General features: G+C 34.3%; 1 protein-coding gene across 3 annotated transcripts in view; it reads right to left on the reverse strand.

Moving 5' to 3' along the window:
* Positions 1 to 20,477, reverse strand: part of TBC1D31 (TBC1 domain family member 31) — a 62,928-nt gene that overhangs the window by 17,457 nt on the left and 24,994 nt on the right. For 2 of the 3 annotated variants that reach the window (XM_045560539.1, XM_045560540.1), the window contains 6 exons: positions 16,610 to 16,786; positions 12,104 to 12,183; positions 11,882 to 12,028; positions 6,784 to 6,917; positions 913 to 1,046; positions 407 to 586 (listed from right to left, as the gene is read on the reverse strand). In XM_045560539.1, the coding sequence (XP_045416495.1) occupies positions 407 to 586; positions 913 to 1,046; positions 6,784 to 6,917; positions 11,882 to 12,028; positions 12,104 to 12,183; positions 16,610 to 16,786 (852 nt within the window). Of the gene's footprint in view, positions 1 to 406; positions 587 to 912; positions 1,047 to 6,783; positions 6,918 to 11,881; positions 12,029 to 12,103; positions 12,184 to 16,609; positions 16,787 to 20,477 lie in introns of those variants that run through there. The other variant, XM_045560541.1, reaches the window with a different exon arrangement.

Genomic DNA, 20,477 nt, shown 5'->3' on the forward strand with positions numbered 1-20,477 from the left:
TTCTTTCAGTCACTGTCCTGGCAAGCCTCGAAACTCTGATTGTTACAGTGTTGTATGTGTAATAAGCATTCAGACCATCTCAGACCAGATAGGTCAGTGATAAGATCATTCAAGAATAAACAACTACCCAACTGTTAAACATCCTTTAGAAAGGCAAAAAGCACAAAATGCCAATATTATCATGATTCTTTTCTGAATCTATGATTACAAGACTAACAGCCTGCTATAATTGTTTAGTTGTCTACAAACCATACAACGTCAGGGATGTGGTCTAATCTGATATCCATTATATCCCTACCACCTAGCACCAGTGCCTGACATACAATAGGCAACCAATAAATAAACGGATTTTTCAATTGAAATAACTGAAATTTAAGAAGCCCCTCTTAAGAACAAGGATGTTTACCTGAAAATCACCTTTAAGATTACAGTTGAGCAAAGGAGCTCTAGAACATACGTTGTAGGCTACAACAGTCATCAGGAGAAATGAAGGATGGTTGGAAAAGACATTATCAAACAATTTGAGCCATTCTTCTCTTGTCAGTACTTCTGAGAACACAGTTTCAAGAAGAGGCCATGCATACAGCTAAAGTAAATGAAGAAAAATGTGTTAGTTGTCTGGGGAAACGTCAAAATAGAGTCATTGCTATTGTAATATTCTCTTACATTTAAACTATGAAAATCGTTGTATTAAATACATAATTATGAAAAGAACTACCTTAATTTGGACCCTTCTTTACAGACTTTCAGGAAGGCAGTTTAATGAAGAAAAAGAATGGAATATTGTTAAAAATACAAAATGTAGTATGCTTTTTATTACACTCCTTCAAGAATATACTGTTTTATTTATACCAGAACCAATATTAGCTTCCAAAGTAAGTTATGTTATTCTAAAAGTCACATATTTCTTACCTGGGAAGTTACATCATGATCTATGAAGTGTTGCAGCAGTTCTTTGTCATGAAATGCCAAAACATTTTCTATCATACTAAGAATATTGATAGGAGGATTAGGAAAATATTCAAACCAATGTTGACACCAATTGACTATGAAGGGAAAAAAAAAGAAAATTTATTTTTAAATACCTTGCTTATCAAAGCATTTTGTGATTCTTAAAATATATCTATTTTTTATGTCCTCAATGTGCCCATGAAAAAAATAAGAGAAAACATAACTCTATAAATTCTAGAACAATAGATTTTTAAAATTCCATCTTATTAACATAGTATGTTAGATTTATATTAATAGAAATTTTGCAAATTTCTTCAGAGTAATCAAAGAAAAAGTGTCAATTAAAACAAATTCAACTTCCCAAAGTATTCATGATCCAAGTTACAGGGCATCCTGGTTCCTGCTGACTCCTGTTTTGTTCTCCTCATGATTAACAAAATGGTCTTTTTTAAAAAGGTCCCTATTTAAGTTTTCATTAAATGTAATCAATGTTAACATATCAATCTCCTCAAATCTATTAAATTTATACATAATCAAAATTAGAAAAGCTTAGGAAAAATGTTCAAAATTACATTCTTACATATAGATAGCAATATATAAGAACATTTATCTCTATCCATTAAATGTTATAATGAGAATTAAAAAGTCCTGATATCTAAGAAAAGACTGATTGTTCTACAATCATAATAACAAGTAACCACCAGAACTGGTTTTAAATCTAATTGATCAATGACAATTTTCAAGTTTTTACAAGTTTCAGTAAACTTGATGTTGAAAACCAACCAATAACAGCGGCATTCTTCGAAAGTCAGCTAGTCCAAAGTAGAACCCATTCCACTGAATAGGATTCTAAGGCTGACTTTAACTCACTTGTACTCTGTAATCAGTATAAACCCCTCACCCCAAATTCTTCTCAAAAACCCTATATAAGATCGGTTTGTTTTGCTTAATGAGCCTATGGTTAACCTTTCCTTTACTTAATTATTAAATGCTGTTTTTTATTTCAAATATTGAGTTGTGGTTTCATTCTTTAATAAGATCTCCTATCTCAAATTATCAAAAGAAGTCTTTATCAGCAAAATACTTATATATGGATTATATATTGTTTACAAGGACTTTCCGATTCTGAATTTCCATTTACTTCCTTTATTACTGAGCGTTTAAATTTGAGTTAATAATTAAGTCATAAATAAAATCTTGCAAAGACTAAGCTTTAAAAAATTCAAATTCTTTAAACTGCAGTTCTTAATTTTAAAAGGAAAATCTGGATTAGCAACATTTACTAAGTACCTATTATGTCTCAGACACAGCTAGTTCTGGGAAATTAAAATGCCACACACAAATACAAAGCCCTGATCATTATATTTAATCTTCCTTAATAGAACAGTTTTCCATTAGCAAGAGGGAAACCCTGTTGTACAGTAACCATTTGCCTTCTCTTAAATTTTTATTCTGCTTTGATGCTACCACAAAAATATGGGTAGAGGACTTAGAGAGAGAACCAACAGAAAGCAAAATGAAGAGAAAGATAATCATGTGAAGATTCTTTACTAAACCCAAAGACATTCTGTCTGGCTACAAAAGAGATTCTAAATAGTGTTTAAAAATGACTTTTATAAATATATTCCAAATTATACATAGAAGTTGATTGTTTTCCTTCAATATGTCATCTTCTGGGTCCCAACTATACTATAAACCTAAAAGCCAAAACAATGGTGTATTCTAAACAGTACTAACATTCAATTAAAGCTCATTCATTTTTTAAAAATTGTATTTACTTAAAAGCATTCAGAATGTCACCAAAACAGCTGCAACTTTTTTTTTTTTTATAGTTAAGAGAGGTATTAACGGAACAATTATTTCTTAAAAGTTGCATCAGGGACAACAGAAGACAAAAAAACTACCATCCCCATATATAACTATTAATAATTTGTGCTATGCACCAAGAAAGATCTGATTTAAATTTCTGTGCTAATTTATAACCCCCACACCATAACAGGCAAGGCTAGTGGCTATTAAAAATACCACCAGGGCAGGACTATTTAAAGACACATTTGGTAGTGTGTTGACTCTACAAAAAAAGACACTGTACAGTTTGAAGACAAATCTTACACAGTCTTAAATTTCAATTTTTTTCTTTAAAAGTTGTGTACAGGGTCATTAAATGCTTTATAGACAAGGAAAAAAAACTATACTAGAACCAACTTATTTATCATCATCATCTACTTCATCATCTTCATCTTTCTCCTCCTCTTCCTTTTCTTGCATTTTTCAGCCTCCATGCCTTCCTCTTTTGCCACATCAGGCTTTCCTTTAGCTAGGGTATGCAGCAATATCCGTTTCACATTTTCCCTTCATCTTAGCAGCCTTCTTGCCATAAGGCTGCTTGTCACCTGCAGCAGTGTCATTCCACATCTCTCCCAGTTTCTCTGCAACATTATCAATGGGTAGGCCAAATGTTCTCCTCTGATTTCGGGGCGATACTCAGAATAGAACAAGAAAAAGGCCAAAGGAGGCCTCTTGGGGTGCACTGGGATCCTTGAACTTCTTTGCTTCCCCTTCAAAGAGGGAGATAGGTTTTCATTTCTCTTTCATAATAAGCCTTATCTGCCTTTTCCATGTCTTCAAGTTTTCCTTTCTCTTTGGCAGACATAATCTTCCACCTCTCTGAACACTTTTTAGAGAACTCTGACTTAGCTGGGTGTGGTGGCATGCACCTGTAGTCCCAGCTACCCGGGAGGCTGAGGCGGGAAGATCGCTTGAGCCCAGAAATTTGAGGCTACAGTGAGCTATGATGACACCACTGCCCTTCAGCCTGGGCAACAGAGCAAGACCCTGTCTCAAAAAAACAAATAAACCGAAAAGAAAAGAAGAAAGAAAGAAAAGAAAAGGAAAGAAAGGAAAGAAAGGAAAGGAAAGGAAGGAAAGGAAAGAAGGAAGGAAGGAAGGAAGGAAGGAAGGAAGGAAGGAAGGAAGGAAGGAAGGAAGGAAGGAAGGAAGGAAGGAAGGAAGGAAGAAAGAAAGAAAATTAAGAAGAAAAGGAAAACTTTCAGAAGTTGACTGAAGCACTTAGTGCTCCTCTCAACCAGTCTGTACAAAGAATGCACATGATGATGTTTTGTCTCGGCTTCTTAGGGTCACCTTTGCCTACGCTAAGTTATTTTTCTCAGCAAGGCAGAGTCACCTAGTACTTGTCTAGCTCTCAACTGTGCTGCACCGTCTCTCTGGAGCTCAATGTTCTGCCATGGCCGTGAAAGCAGGAGCCAGGTGCAAACTCTGCTCTGTAACATTACTCTTAATGAATGTTTATTGAACAGAACTCACTTGAGACCCTTGGTAAAAGTCCACAGCTACTAGTGCTGACCACTATGGAGGAAACAATAATCTCCTAGATTTAGATTTCAGGTATGTTTGTTTAGAAGAGAAAAATCAATTTCCTTAGTATATTACAATATTTTAGCTATGTAACAAGATTTTACTGGAAATAAAAGATTTAGTTTTGCATGCCTACTTAAGTTAGCTATAATCTGTTTCTTTCTTTCTTAATTGTGGTAATATATAATTTGCCATTTAATCATTTTAACCATGAATGCTAATTCAGAGGCATTAATTATATGCACAGTGTTACACAACCATCACTACTATTTCGAAAACTCTTTCAACAGTCCAAACAAACTCTGTACCCATTCAGCACTAACTCCCCTTTCCTACTTCCTCAGCCCCTGGTAACCTCTAATCTACTTTCTGTGTCTAAGAATTAGCCTATTCTAGATATTTCATAGATAAATAAAATCGTATTTGTTCTTTTTGTGTCTAGCTTATTTCACTAGGTATGTTTTCAAGGTTCACCTATGCTGTAGTATGTATCAGAACTTCATTTCTTTTGATAGCTAATATTCCATACTATGTATACACATTTTGTTTATCCATTCATCTGTTAATAGACACTTGGATTATTTCTACCTTTTAACTATTGGGAATAATGACGCTATGAACATTTCACACACAAGTATCTGAGTCTCAGTTTTCAGTTCTTTTGTGTATACATGTAAAAGTAGAATTGCTAGGTTATATATGGTAATTCTGTTTAACTTTTTGAGAAAATACCAAATTGTTTTTCACAATGCCAAACTTTCCCACAGTGACTACATCATTTTATGTTCCCACCAGCAATGTATGAAGGCTCTGATTTTCCCAGATCCTAGCCAACACTTGTTGTTATGGTTTTTTAAAATATAGCTATTCTAGTAGGTACGAAGTAGTATCTAACTGTGGTTTCAATTTGCATTTCCCTAATGACTAATGATGCTGAGCATCTTTTCATGTGCTTGTTAGTCATTTGTATATCTTCTATGGAGAAATGTCTGTAAGTCCTTTACTTGTGTTTTAATTGGATTGTCTCTTTGTTATTGTTTCATTTCCCTTTAAAACACTGAGTGCTATTGGCAGAGCAAACTAGTACAACCCTTTGAGGGAATCAATTATTCATATTTTATGACCTAATAATACCAGTTTTGGAAATCTACCAAAAGGAAATTATTATAAACATATATATGTGAAGACGGTTATAATATTGCTACTTTTAATAGGTAAAATTAGAAACAATCTAAATATCCAATAACAATCTATTCAATGCAAATTATGGAATATTACAGTCAGTAAAACATTTATGAAATTTATAAAAATATGGGAAATGTATATAACATTAAACAAAAGCAGTTTAACAACAAAAACTGCTTGAAAGGTATGGAAAAATTAAAAAAAATTCTTGTAGTTGAGGAATAAATTATGGTATACCTATAAGATGAAATATATTATAGCAGACAATAAATTATGTTTTTCAAAAATATTTAATGATTTGGGAAGAAATACTTTTATAAGAAGTTTATCAACACACCAAAAATTATTTCTGGGGAAGAGGAATATTGGTGAATTTTCTTTTCTTTTGTATATTTTCCTATATTTTTCAAATTTTCTCCCATAGTAAGTAAAAAAATTATCAAAACAGGCACAATGTAATAAAACAAACAAAAAGATGTACAGGGAAATACACTAAAATATTCATAATATATATGCTTGAAACTTTTTAAAATTTTTACCTTTTAGAATATTATAGTTAAGTACATATATCTTTTGTACAAGCAAAACATTGAATGATTTAAAATACATAATAATGACTTATTTTTCCATATAAATAATGATGACAGGGAGTAAACACAATGGCTGGAGTACAGACTTTGGAGTCTGAATGCCTGGGTTCAAATGCTTGCTCTGCCCCTAAGCCAACCTTGGGTAACTTAAGCTCTCTGTGCCTCAAGCTCCTCATCTGTAAAAAGGGTATAATGATACATACCCCATAGGATTACTGTGAAGATTAAATGAGTTAATAAAAGTAAAACATTGAGAATGGTGCCTGGTACACAGAAAGTGCTCAATAAATGTTAGCCATGGATGCTGAGGATGAAGACAGCAGCCAACACTTGGGCACTAAACACAATAAGGACTGTGTGCTAAATGCTTTACATGCTTATAACAATCCTATAAGAATAACAGACTTTTAGTAAGTGAAGGATCAGCTTCATTCTTATTAACAAAATCCAGTCTATAACACTATCTTCTAAAATTTAACTATACAAATTTTCTTCTAAATAAAAAGGTTTATATATAAATATTTCAATTGTCCATTTTATGCTCTATACCTGATTTTGTCACATTTTCTTGACTTAAAAGTAGAGAAATCTACAATTGTTAAATGTTGCAAAGGTGCAAAGACATCAGGAAAATGTATAGAAATCCATTCTTGGTTTCATTCTTTAATAATTATTTACTTACTTATGAGAGTAGCAACAACTTCAAAACAGATGAGTTGGTTGTTCTGGAATAATTTTACAAATGGAAATGCCAACAGTGGAAGATATGGTGTGTCGCTAAAGATGACAGACCAGTGAGCTAATGCAGATAGGGTTCTGTGAATAAAATAAGGATATAAAGATTAGAAAATAACTTATTATTAAAATTTATTTGAATAATACATTTACATGATAAAATTTGATACAAAAAGTATATTTGGTGAAAATTCTCCTTTCTAGCCCTATCATTTGGTTCACCTCTCCAGAAACAACCACTGTATAAATCCTTTTTCTTAAAAAAAGTCACAAATGGTGGTAATAAACATCGTTCTACATCTTGCATTTTTCAATTAATGGTATCTTGGAAATAGGTTATATCAGTAAGCACACAGCTTTGTCATGAAATTTTACAGATGCATTTTCATTCCTTTAAAATGATCCCTACTCTTAGGCATTTCTTTCCAATGTTTTATAAACAATGCTGTGTTTAATGCCAATGTATGTACTGTATATCAGTCTTCATGTGGGAATATAGATTTGGATAAATTCCTAGAAGTGGAATTGCTGAGTCAAAGGATATGTGCATTTGTAATTTCAATAGCCAGTGCCAAATTAGCCTCCACAACAAATGTCTATTTACATTCCCATCATCAGCATAAAAGGATGCCTGTTCTTTCACACTCTTGCCAACATATTTTATTATCAACTATTTTTTTTAAACCATTAATCTAGGTAAGAAAAGGTACTTCAACGTACTTTTAATTGGCATTTCTCTTATTATGAGGGAAGTTAAGCATCTTTTCATGTTTAAGAACCATTTCCACTGCTGTAAACCGTATGTTAAACTCCTTATTCATTTTTTATATTGGCCAACCCTTTTTCACATTTGTTATACAAGCACTTCATACATTAAAGAAACAGCCTTTTGTCATATGTTTTCTCAGTTTTACGTGTGTCTGTTTTGGGAATGTTTTTTACATGTAGAGGTTTTTATCGTTACTAATCTTTTCTGGATATACTTAAAATGACCTTACTCTGGGATTACAATTCTTCCACATTGACTTCTAACACCTTTAAAGTTTCTCCCTCTCTTTTTAAGCTTTTGATTTGAAATAATTTTAGACTTACAAAAAAGTGCCAAAAGTGTAGAAGTTCTTGTATACCTTTCACCTAAATTCCTATAATGTTAACAACTTGCATATAATTATCAATACTAAGACATTAACGTTGGCACAATGCTATTAATTAAATTATGAACTTTATTTAGATTTTATCATTTTTTTCCATTAAATCCATTTTTCTGTGTCAATTTTCCACTTTGCCAATCCAAGATTCAACATTACATTGATTTGTTATGTCTCTGTAGTTTCTTCCAATGTGAGAGTTTCTCAGTCTCTCCTTATTTTTTCATGACATTGCCACTCTTGAGGAATAGATTTGGGTTTGCCTGATGTTTTCTCATGATTAGAATGAGGTTATATATTTTTGGCAAGAATACACAAAAGCCCACCCAGGGATGCACAAAAAAAAAACAAAAAATCCCGCAAAACAAAGAAAAAACAGAATATCACAAAAGTGATCTGTATTATACTGGTATGTCTCATTACTGGTGATTTTAAATTTGGTTACTTGGTTAAAGAGATGTCTGCCAATTTTTCTACTGTAAAATTACTATTTTTCCACTTTCAACCTTGAATACATGAACCCAAAAAACAAAGGGAAGGCATTAACGGTGGACACTGGTATTTTGACAAATGTCTGAATTGTGATGTCATTTTATGCACAGACTTATGTACAACAGGGAAGCATATCAAGTGTGAAGATAAAATGGTAAAAATAAATTCCCATTTCTTTTAAGTGAGGTCTGAGCAAAGTGATCTGATTTTTCTCCAATTCAAAAAGGTAGTATATCATGAATTTATCCTTTGACTCAGTAATCAAAAATTTATGAATCTGTCCTTAAATTTAAAAAAGACTTATGGGCCTGGTGGAGTGGCTCATGTGTGTAATACCAGGACTTTGGGAGACTGAAGCAGGAGGATCGCTTGAGGCCAGGAGTTTGAGACCAGCCTAGGCAACTTAGCTAAACATCTGTCTCTAAAAAAAAAATTAAAAAAATAAAAATTAGCCAGGCATGGTGGTACATGCCTATAGTACTAGCTACTTGGGAGGCTGAGGCAGGAGGACACCTTGAGCCCAGGAGTTCAAGCCAGCAGTGAGCTATGATTGTGCCACCGTACTCCAGCCTGGGCAATAGAGTGAGACTGTCTCCATGGAAAAAAAAAAAAAACTTATGGACAAAGCTAACTAATGCAGCATGCTCGTAACAGTAAAAGACTGGAAACAATTCAAATGTTCATTAATGGAGGAAAGGCCAAATAAATTACAGTGCATTTGTACAACAAAGCACAATAAACTATAAAAAAGAAAAGAGGAATATTACTTTATATTGCTTTTTAATGATATCCATATACTAAATTTAAAAATCAGGGTACAGAAAACTATAAGAGTTCGCAACCATTTACTTAAGGAAGAAGAATACAAATACAATTGCACATACAAATAAGATAACTTTTATTAAAAGGATTACTTATGGGGAAGAAAGTCAACAGAATGGAGAGAACAGAAGCCAGCCTGTTCTAAATATACCTTATTTTATAGATTTAGAAACATGTAGATGTCTTATGAAAGTATAAAACAAAATAAAAATTAAATATAAAAAAATTTCAAAAAACTGAAAACAAATTATTTCAAGTGACTTTAAAACAATAATTTGATTATACATGTCTAATGGGATATAATCTAAAGACAAAGAACTACAAAAATATTTTGAATTGTTCTCAATAATCATAATGTGAGATATAATAGTCACTTTATTATTTACAGTTACATAGTTTTTATTATATAGCATACATATATGGAATTTAAAACCATTGTGTTCATGTGTGTAAAAAAATTAAGGAATTATGTCAACACTGTTAGGAATCAAGATTCTTAGCATAAGAGAAAAAGATAAAAATATAAAATCAAAAAAGCAATAGAAACACTTTGCGCTTCTAAATTTGAACTGAAAATATCAATATAAACCTGGCTGTAGCCACTGAAAAGCCCTATATATTTAAATCTATGAGTTCATAATGAATACACTGATCACTTTGGGGGACTCCAAGGTAATCAATTTACTATTCTGAAAATTGGTAAATAAATTTTTTAAAAAACATACTGAGCATTTAACTTGCCTTTCCTATATGAATTGTATCTTAGGATAACCAGAGAGTTGATAATAGCAACTTTTTCTTTACAGAAATTTTATACTTCATAAAAGGAGAAGGAATGATAGAATTACATTATCACTGTTTTGCAAATCTCTGGAGAAATAATGAATATAGACAATGATCATCAATGGCCAGTAACATCACCAAAAGAGACAACCAGGTGTCATAAACTTCCTAGCAGAAGTACATGAAACCACCTATAATATTTTCTTGCAAAACAAAGAAACAAATACCAAAGGGAGTAAAATAAAAACCTTGAATCAAATCAAGCCCCCTAGCTCTAATTATCAGTTTATAGTAAAGTCAGGAGAAAGAGAAACATGTTAAGCAATACCATGGGAATACAATTAGCAAATCAGAATACGAAAGACTGTATAGGTTAGATGACCTAGTTTCTTCAATAAATACATTGTGTGGAAAAAAAGATGGAGAGGGATACCAACCAAATGCAATGTGTGTACCTTGTCTGGACGCTGATTTTAACAAGTTTACCATAACAAAAAATTTTAAGATAATTAGAGAAATATGAATGCTGACTGGTTATTTGAGGATATTGAAGAATTATTGTCAATCCTTTTTGTGTGTGATAATAGTAGTGTGTTTATGTTAAAGAAAAGGAGTCACTAAGCTTTAGAGATACTTATGTAAATATTTAGCAGGGTCTGTGTGTGTTGGGATTTGCGGTATAGCGTAAGTGTGAATATCAGTGCAACAAGATTGGCCATGAGTTGGCAATTGTTGAAGCTGAGTGATGGACATGAGGATATTCATTATATTATTCTATTTTTATTTATGCTTGAGACTTTTCATAATACAAACTTTATTTTAAAAAAGGCTTAGACTCTGGAGCCTGGGCTATTAATCCCAGCTCTACCACTTGTGTGACTTGACATATTAGCTAACTTCTCTATGCCTCAGTTTCTTTAAGCGTAAAATAAGTTAGATGTATATATAGCAGTGCCTAGCACACAAAAGGCACTTTAAAGGTTAGCTATTATTATTAATAATTACTGGATGCTTACTATGAATCGTACTCTAGTATGATCATTCTAAGAGAGATTCTTATCTGACGTTCTAATAATCTTATGATGTTGGTGTTATTACCCCCATTTTTTTTTTTTTTTTTTTGAGACAGAGTCTCACTCTGTTGTCCAGGCTAGAGTGAGTGCCGTGGCATCAGCCTAGCTCACAGCAACCTCAAACTCCTGGGCTCAAGCAATCCTACTGCCTCAGCCTCCTGAGTAGCTGGGACTACAGGCCTGCGCCACCATGCCCGGCTAATTTTTTTTTTCTATATATATATTTTTAGCTGCCCAAATAATTTCTTTCTATTTTTAGTAGAGATGGGGTCTTGCTCTTGCTCAGAACTCTTGACCTCGAGCGATCCTCCCACCTCAGCCTCCCAGAGTGCTAGGATTACGGTGTGAGCAACCGCGCCCGGCCTACTCCCATTTTTAAATCAAGAAATTAAGGCTAAGAGAAGTAAAATGGAATGACTTACATTACAATTAAGTGGTAGAACAAGGATTCAAAAGTAGGTCTTTTGCCTTCAAATTCAAAGCTCTTTCTACTATGCTTCTTTGTTCTTTTAGATTAATCTGAAAGAGTCCTATTTTCCAGGACACAACACAAACTAATAGTCATATGTAATATATACGTAAGTTTTGTTTTTAAATTAAACAAACCAACATATCACACAAGGATGATTAGAAATGACTAAATGATATTTTGTAAGCATAGGATTTTAAAACATTGCAATTATTAGTTATAGGTTTCATGCACATTGCTGCAATATACTGAACATACCTCTGTAATACTCGGAGTAGTTTCCTACTTTTGATGGGGTATTTCTTCTGAAGGTTGAGAAATGCCACATGAGTACCCTTATCTATGAGGCTACTGAATGCAGTATGATTTTCAGGCAGTTGCAGTAGAGAGCGCCAAATGAACATTCTGAAATTAAAATATAATTTTAACCAAAAAAATTTTCAGTAAAATCGATTTAACATAAAAGAATTTAAATTTTACCTGTATTTTGTTGGATATTCACCATAGCCTTTTAATAAGATTTGTAAACGTTTTTTGTTTAATCCATCTGACAACTCATTCTATAAAGACAAAGATAGTATCAATAACTGACATAATCATAAACTGTAAAATGACAAATGGTAATCTAGTCCCCAGTGGCTTTCCAACTTTAGAACACAACACACAATAAGAAATATTTTCATATTATGGGACTCTTTTCTCTCTTATTCTCCCTTTCTTGAGTGTGCATATACGTAACAAATAAAGTTCATGACATACTACCTTCCTAGACCAGGGTTTGGCAAACTTTTTCTGTAAAGGGCCAGTTAGTAAATATTTTAGGCTCTGTGGGCCAAGAGGAAAAATGGAGAATATTATGTAGGTATATAACCACTTAAGATGCAACTGTTTGAAAATATAAAAATCAGTCTTAGCTTGAGAAGCTGGATTGGGCCCATGGACTGCCATTTGCATCAAATGCAATGCATTCTGATATTTCCCACCCTCCCAGCCCTGCTTACCTCCCCCCTTCCTTTTTCTTAAAATTCTGAACTCCTAGCATGAAAGTATCAAGGACAAGTCTGGTAGAAAAACTTATCTACTTCACCATTTTATCCTAGACAACACTAACAGACATCAGCTTCTGCTGATAGTCTCTTATACCTAAAACTTTTAAGTCAATTTTTATCTTAATGGAAAAATTATATTTTATAGGTTTTAGGATTAAAAATCCTTTTTCATAGATTATCTCAATTTGATCCTAAGAACGTTGTGAAATAGATGAGATGTTGTCTTCCCTTATTTTAGAAAATGGGAAGGTCAAGCCAGGTACAGTGGGCTCATACCTGTAATTCTAACACTCTTGGAGGCTGAGGCAAGAGATAGCTTGAGCTCAGGAGTTCGACACCAGCCTAAGCAAAAGTGAAACTCTGTCTCTACTAAAACTAGAAAAAATTAGCTGAGCATGCTGGCGCATATCTGTAGTTTCAGCTGCTGGGGGAGGCTGAGGCAGGAGGATCGCTTGAGCCCAGGAATTTGAGGTTGCAGTGAGCTATCATGATGCCACTGCACTCTAGCCAAGGCGACAGAGCAAGACTTTGTCTCAAAAAAAAAAAAAAGAAAGAAAAGAAAATGGGAAGGTCAGAGAAGTTGAGTGAATTGTTCAATGACAAATCTTCTAAATCTTGGCTCAAGACCTGAAGCCAGGTAATCAATCCAACGTGATTAGATTGGGAAAACTCAAGATGATGGTGAATGAAGATTCCCATTTGAGTGCCACATACCAGATATAGAGGGCAACTAGCTCAGACTAGAGCAAAATGATCTAGGTAAGAGACATGGTGATTGCTATTATCACCAAGATATCTGCTGCCCTTGAAGCCTCTCTTTTTTTTTTTTTTTTTTTTGAGACAGAGTCTCACTCTGGTGCCCAGGCTAGAGTGCCATGGCATCAGCCTAGCTCACAGCAACCTCAAACTCCTGGGCTCAAGTGATCCTCCAGCGTCAGCCTCCTGAGTAGTTGGGACTACAGGCACATGCCACCATGCCTGGCTAATTTGAAGCCTCTCTTTAAACAAAGGATAGAATACTCTGATGCTTTTGGCTTGAATTTTATCTGTCCTTGTCTTGACCATAAGCTGATGAAGTTCGTACTTTCCTTTTCTGATGCCAAAATTAGTTGAGGACATGCATTTCACCCCACAGAAGTGTTCTACTTTGACCTACTTTTTAGAGCTGGTTATGAGTTCCTTAGAAGCAGCCCCACTCCTTGACATATTTCTGTAAGCTATCCAGACTTTATCTTTCGCTTCCTGGAAGTCACTCATGCATGCCCACCAGCTTTCCCAGAAAAGGCTTCTGCAAACTCTCAGGAAAGCTGAAGCCAGATCATGCCTCAGAGATTATCATTCTGTTTGCTTTTTCATTAAAGCATTTATTGAACAGTAGCAATATTGCCCAATCTTTACACAGCTAGGTTTGTGCCTGCTATTCAGTTTCTAGAAACAATATTTTGTTTAGAGTTACATGAAGAGGTTACGGTAAAGTCCTTTAAATGGCCTATTTTTTTAAAAGGTTATAAAACTATTTAAAGAAAATCAAGGACAATTAATACAGAAGTGAGGACAATGTTCCATCTAGCGGGTAGGGAAGCAAATATGATTGGGGATAAGCACATGAGGGGCTCCTAAGCTACTGGTAATGCTCTATTTCTTAATGTAGAATGGTTATGTGCAGAAAAGAGTTAACATAGCAGGTCTGAGCCTGCTACACTTAGAAGGCCTACTTGAAAGGTTGGTCCTTGGCTGGGATGTAAATGTTGGATTTGGGGAGAATTCCCACCAACCCCAGAACCAATAAGAGTGGCTCACTGTGTCTAAACTGTTAGTATGATGTGGTTTATGCTGAACACCTGCTTTCCTTCTGGAGTCTGGAATTTGAAACGTGTTAAACAGGATGCCTACGTAACCAGCCTCTAGGAAAAACCCTGGGCATTGGGTCTAATGAATTTTCTTGGTAGACAATATTTCATACACATTGTCATAGTTCATTGCTAGAGGAATAAAGTATATCTTATGGTTCCAGTGGCAGAAGACTCCTGGAAGCTTTTGCCTGGCTTCCTCTGGACTTCACCCTATATGCCCTACCCTTTGCTGATGTTGCTTTGTATGCTTTTGCTATAATATGTCGTAGCTATGAACATGACTACATGCTGAATCCCAATAAATCACCAAACCTGAGGATGGTCTTGGGGTCACCCAACACAGGGCAGGCACATATGGGATCTTTTTATTTTTCATTAAGCTGTAATCTTTATATACTCTTCTGTGTACGTAAGTTTCACAATTTAAAAATGCTTAAAGAGTAAAAGACGTTAGAGTAGTCCCCCCCAGTGGGGGATATGTTCCAAGATCCCCAGTGGATGCCTAAGACTTCGGATAGTACCTAACCCTATATATACTATGTGTTTTCTTATACATAAATACCTATGATAAAGTTTAATTTATAAATTAGGCACAGTAAGAGATTAACAAAAATTCATAATAAAATAGAACAATTATAACATGCCAGCATCACTACTCTTGCACTTTGGGGACATTATTAAGTAAAATAAAGGTTACTGGAACACAGGCACTGTGATATCTTGACAGTTGATCTGATAACTGAGACGGCTACTAAGTGACTAATGGAAGGTAGCATGTATAGCGTGGATATGCTGGACAAAGGGATGATTCACATCTTGGGCAGGACAGCACAAGAATTCATCACGCTACTCAGAATGGTATCCAATTTAAAACTAATTAATTGTTTATTCCTGGAATTTTTCATTATTATTTTTTGGACTGAAGTCCATGGAAAATGAAACTGCAGATAAGGACTACTTACTGTACTAAAATCAATGTGAAAAATAGCAAGTGTTGGTGAGAATATAGAGCAACTAGAACTCTCAAATACTGCTAATGGGAATGTAAATTGGTTCAATCAATCACTTGGGAAAACTGACCTTATTTACTAAACTCATCTATGGTGTATCAGGAGTAGTTATCCTTGAGATAAAGGGGAGAGTGTCTGAAAAGCAGCTGATGATTCCATTTTTTGAATGGGTGCCAGTAATATGGGTGTGTTCAGTTGTGAAAATTCATTGAGTTACATACGTATGCATACTTTGTGCGTTTGCCAATAAAAAGTTTTAAAATTCCTTGAAAATATTAGTAATTTTTCTAATATTTATATCTTCTTTCTATTCCAAATAATATATGCACTTTGCAGAAAATTAGGAAAATATAAAAAAATTTAAAGAAGAAAATAAAATTCACTGAAATCTCTTCCCTCCAAGGTAATTCTACTATTAGTATCTTGGTTATCTCCAGGGAATTCAATGACTAGTGGGATAGGGAACAGGGAGGAAAAAAGGTATGCTTTTATTTTTTTTTCCCTTCATAACTTTCGATACCAACATTGTCTAACAGAAGAATAATAAGCCACAAACATAATTTAAAATTTTCTAGGAACCATATTAAAAAAGTAAAAGAAAAAAAACAGGTAAACTTCAGTTTAATAATATATTTAACCCAATACAACCAAAATATTATCATTTCAACATATAATCAATATAAAAATTATTAATAAGATATTTTACATTCTTTTCTTCATATTAAGTTTTCTTAAGTTTTCACACTTTCTTCCTGAGTATTTTACACTCATCTCAATTCAGACTAGCCATGCCTCAAGTACTCACCAACCACATGGGGCTAGTGGCTAGCATATGAAACAGTGCAATTCTATACTGTTTGGCTTTATTAAAAAACCATAAACATGTATTATACTTACAAGTATATCAAAAAGTTTAAAAAGCATATTGTAATTTCAGTTACAATTTTCTTGTCTTCATGTAATATTCCTTTAATTCCCAAGAGAGGGAAGAGTAATGATGGCTATACAGAAATCCTAAGACTTGCCTACAGCAGAATCATGACAAAGACAAGTTTAATTATCATGTATTCCTACCTCTTTACTTTCAAAATTACCAGTCAGGTCTTGTTTTAATATTCTAGTTTGTATTTTGCTTTCCCTGGATTTTGCTGGCTGCTGTACTCTTCCTGACGTTATCTTCATCTTAAGATCAACAGAATTCAGTTTACTCTTGGGAATATCTTCAATCACTTTCACTAAAGGTGGAGGTGGCTAAAAGGAAAAATAAATGAATAAATAATACATATATATTTCAGTGGATATCCTTAGAAAATAGGCCTGTTTATGATTTTCAAAATTTACTTTGATTAATTTAACAACATGTTTTAATATATATAATTATTCTTCAGGCAAAACGTGTAAGTAAAATGTCTAAGAATGTTTTCTGGTTGACTAATCAAAGCAAATTTCTACCAAATTCCTTTGAAGAACATACTAAAGATACATGATTAACAACAGCAAAAAACAGAATTATTCCTTGAAAGGTAGCCTTAAATCATATAATACCAAACCATTTTCACACTTGCATGATAAGTTAGTGGCGTGGCGATCATCCACAGCAGAGAAGGCACAGTTAGAGGTGTGGCCCTCTAGAATGCTGAGAGAAGCACTCTAATATTCTTCACGCTCAAGTGAAATTCCTGAGGGAGAGGAAACTCCGGAGTGACTTTCCTCTGGAAGCATAGGACCCCTGCCTCTCTGTCCTCTTAGTTGTTTTAATTTGCATAATAATGGCTATTATTAATAGTTCCTTACAGCTTAAAAAGCAGTTCAGACAGCATGACTTAGAATCCAAACCCTCATTTTTGTGGGGCCTATCAAGCAGGGGAAAACAACCCCCCAAACTTCAATTTATTTAAGGTAAAATGACTCACTAGAACACTTTATCCATAGATATTCTCTTTGAAATCAACAGATCTTTCTTAATGAAAGGAAATGCTTAGATAAGGTAACTTGGGCTTTCTGAGTTCTAATACAATTAAAGCACAATGACCATTTATAGTGTATGGTTCAATTCTTCATCTATGGGATGGAATTAATAGTGGCCTGACTTTTGAATATTACTCATCTTTAATATCCTTCAACTATTTTCTATCTGCCTTCAATTTAGTCTTCTAAATTTTTATTAAAATTTTTATTCTAATACATTTTCCCCTGCTTGAATCTCATTCTCTACCATGCAGCACAACGTCCCAAAAGTTAGATCCTGAGATGTGACTTGATTTGACATACCTTTGTAGTGTTAAAACTTCAACACATAAGAATTCATTTACTTTATTAGCACAATACCAGCATTCTCCAAAGATAAGAAAATAAAGCTTAGAAAAAATGGGACACAGGTGAGTTAAGATTTATAGAAAATACAGAGCTGAACATTTATATAGCCTGGAACAGCCATAAAGACGCTGATGATGCTGGTAATGTGTCCAAAAAGTGAAAAAGATCTATTTCTAAGCTAGCTTTTCAGTTCAATGTGATCTCAGCTTGTTCAACAAATAGAGAGGAACTCAATGATTCACCCCTGCCATGGTTTTTCCTCAGTCTCTCCCTGCCTCTATTCAGAAGGTTTAGCTAGTACTATAAAATCAACTACTGAAAAGGCTGAAACTCTCTCATTAAGAGCAGATAATAATATATTAATAAATTTTTATTTTATTAATAGATAAAATATATAAGTGTATATAATTATATAGCACATATAGATATATAATAACATAAACAACAGCAGCAGAATATAATCCCATATGTTTAGAGAAAATGTATGCATACACACACATACACAAAAACACGTATGTATAGTCAATTCTCGTTATTTGCAGTTCTATAAAGTCACCCCAAACACTCAATTAATGAATGCTGAATCATTGCTCCTAGGGGAAATACAGAGTTAGGTTCCTTAGAGCCCCTGGTCACAAGATATTCATCAACCGATCAATACATAACCTTGTTTTATGTGCGTTTCTGTTAAAAGACACCTTATTTAATATACATTGATTCACTATCACTGAACTTGCAGCCAATAGCACTGTTAACTCATTCCTGAATGAGTTTATCTGACACACGCATGTGTTTTCTCTGTAAGGCACATCGCAGCCTTCATGTGCTTAGGAACACTAGATACCACTTCAGCACTATGCTTGGGGCCACTTTAAATAGTGAAATCACAACAAAAAGCCCCCAAATGCAAAAAACATGGCGTTAAATAGACCACAAAAAAAAAAAATACCTATTTGTACCACGAGAGCTGAAACAAGAAGGCAAAGTATTGCCTTGTTCAACTTTGGCTAGGAGCAAGGGCATCAGACAACAAAATTTTCATGCCTGTGTGCATGCCTGTGAATGACCGTGTAAGCATTGCAAGTATTGATTTTGGAACTACAAATAAACTTTATAGAGTAGGCAAATTCTCATATACAGAATCCACAAATAATGAGGAGTGCCTATATACGTTTATGCACAGGGAAAAAAGGTTAAGAAAATAACCATCAAAATCATCTGAGAATAGTGAGACTTTGAGTGATTTGTATTTCTCTATTTGCTTATCTGTATCTTTTGATTTTTTTCTGCAATGAGACAGTTAGTACTGTGTAATTAGAAAAAAATAGAGACAGCACATTAAAAAAAACCACTGTAGGCCAGGCACGGTGGCTCACGCCTGTAATCCTAGCACTCTGGGAGGCTGAGGTGGGAGAATTGCTCAAGCTCAGGAGTTCGAGACCAGCCTGAGCAAGAGCAAGACCCCCATCTCTACTATAAATAGAAAAAATTAGCAAGGCATGGTGGCACATGCCTGCAGTCCCAGCTACTCGGGAGGCTGAGGCAGGAGGATCGCCTGAGCTCAGGAGTTTGAGGTTGCAGTGAGCTACGCTGATGCCACAGCACTTGCCCAGGCAAGAGTGAGACTCTGTCTCAAAAAAAAAAAAAGAACACTGTATTAGAAATCAGAACACCTGGACCTGCTTAGTCACCTGCTGTATGATTAAGATGGGGCATGAAATTCTTCCTCTCTAAAATGAAAGGGTGATCACCAAAGTCCTTGTTAGTGCCACCAGAGTACAATTCCAGACTGGGAAGGCTGCACACAGACAATATGACTTGTTAGCTGGGGGATTTTAGATAACCATAGAAGAGAAGTAGGGCATGCATTTTAGAAGAAATGAATAATGTGGATAACAGATGCAGAAATAAGAATGGTATCTACAGCAGATAATTAAGGAAGTTAAAAATATGGGGAAATAAGTTAGACAGGTAGATAAGATTACAGAGAACACCTGAGAGCCAAGCAGAAGAGTCTGGACTTAATTCAACAGGCAAAAGGAAGGAAGCCACTCAAGTAACATTATTTAAGAAATGATGATGAAAGCATTATTGTAGAAAAATGTTATATAAAAGATGGAATGGAGGCTCAGGCACTGATGGCTCTGAGTTTGGGATATTTGTTTAAATTACTGTTAAAGTAGTTAATGAGGACCAAGGATGGCTATTATGGAGATGGAGAACAGGCAGCACATATATAGATATTCCAAATTTAAGAAATTATATGACTTAGTATTGACTAGATTTAGGAAATAAAGGAATAGGGCTTCAAGGTTTCTAGTCTATGAGATGGGAAGAAAGAACCAGACAGAAATGATGAAACTAGGATTGAAGACCTCTTTTGGGAAGGAGCTCACAAGTGATACAGTGAATGAGATACAAGGACACCAAACAGAGATGTCCTTTAGGAACAATTTAAGAATGGAGCACAGGTGAGAAATCAAGACTGAAGATGTGGCTTTGAGAGTAAGAGCAACAAAATATATCCAGAAAAATGGGTAAGTTCCAAGTTAGAAAATAGTAGCATAAAGATTTTATTCTTGATGATACAATATTTAAGTGTTTTTAAAAAACTAATGTTGATTAC

The sequence above is a fragment of the Lemur catta genome, chromosome 9, assembly GCF_020740605.2.
Source record: "Lemur catta isolate mLemCat1 chromosome 9, mLemCat1.pri, whole genome shotgun sequence".
Classification (NCBI taxonomy): Eukaryota; Metazoa; Chordata; class Mammalia; order Primates; family Lemuridae; genus Lemur; species Lemur catta.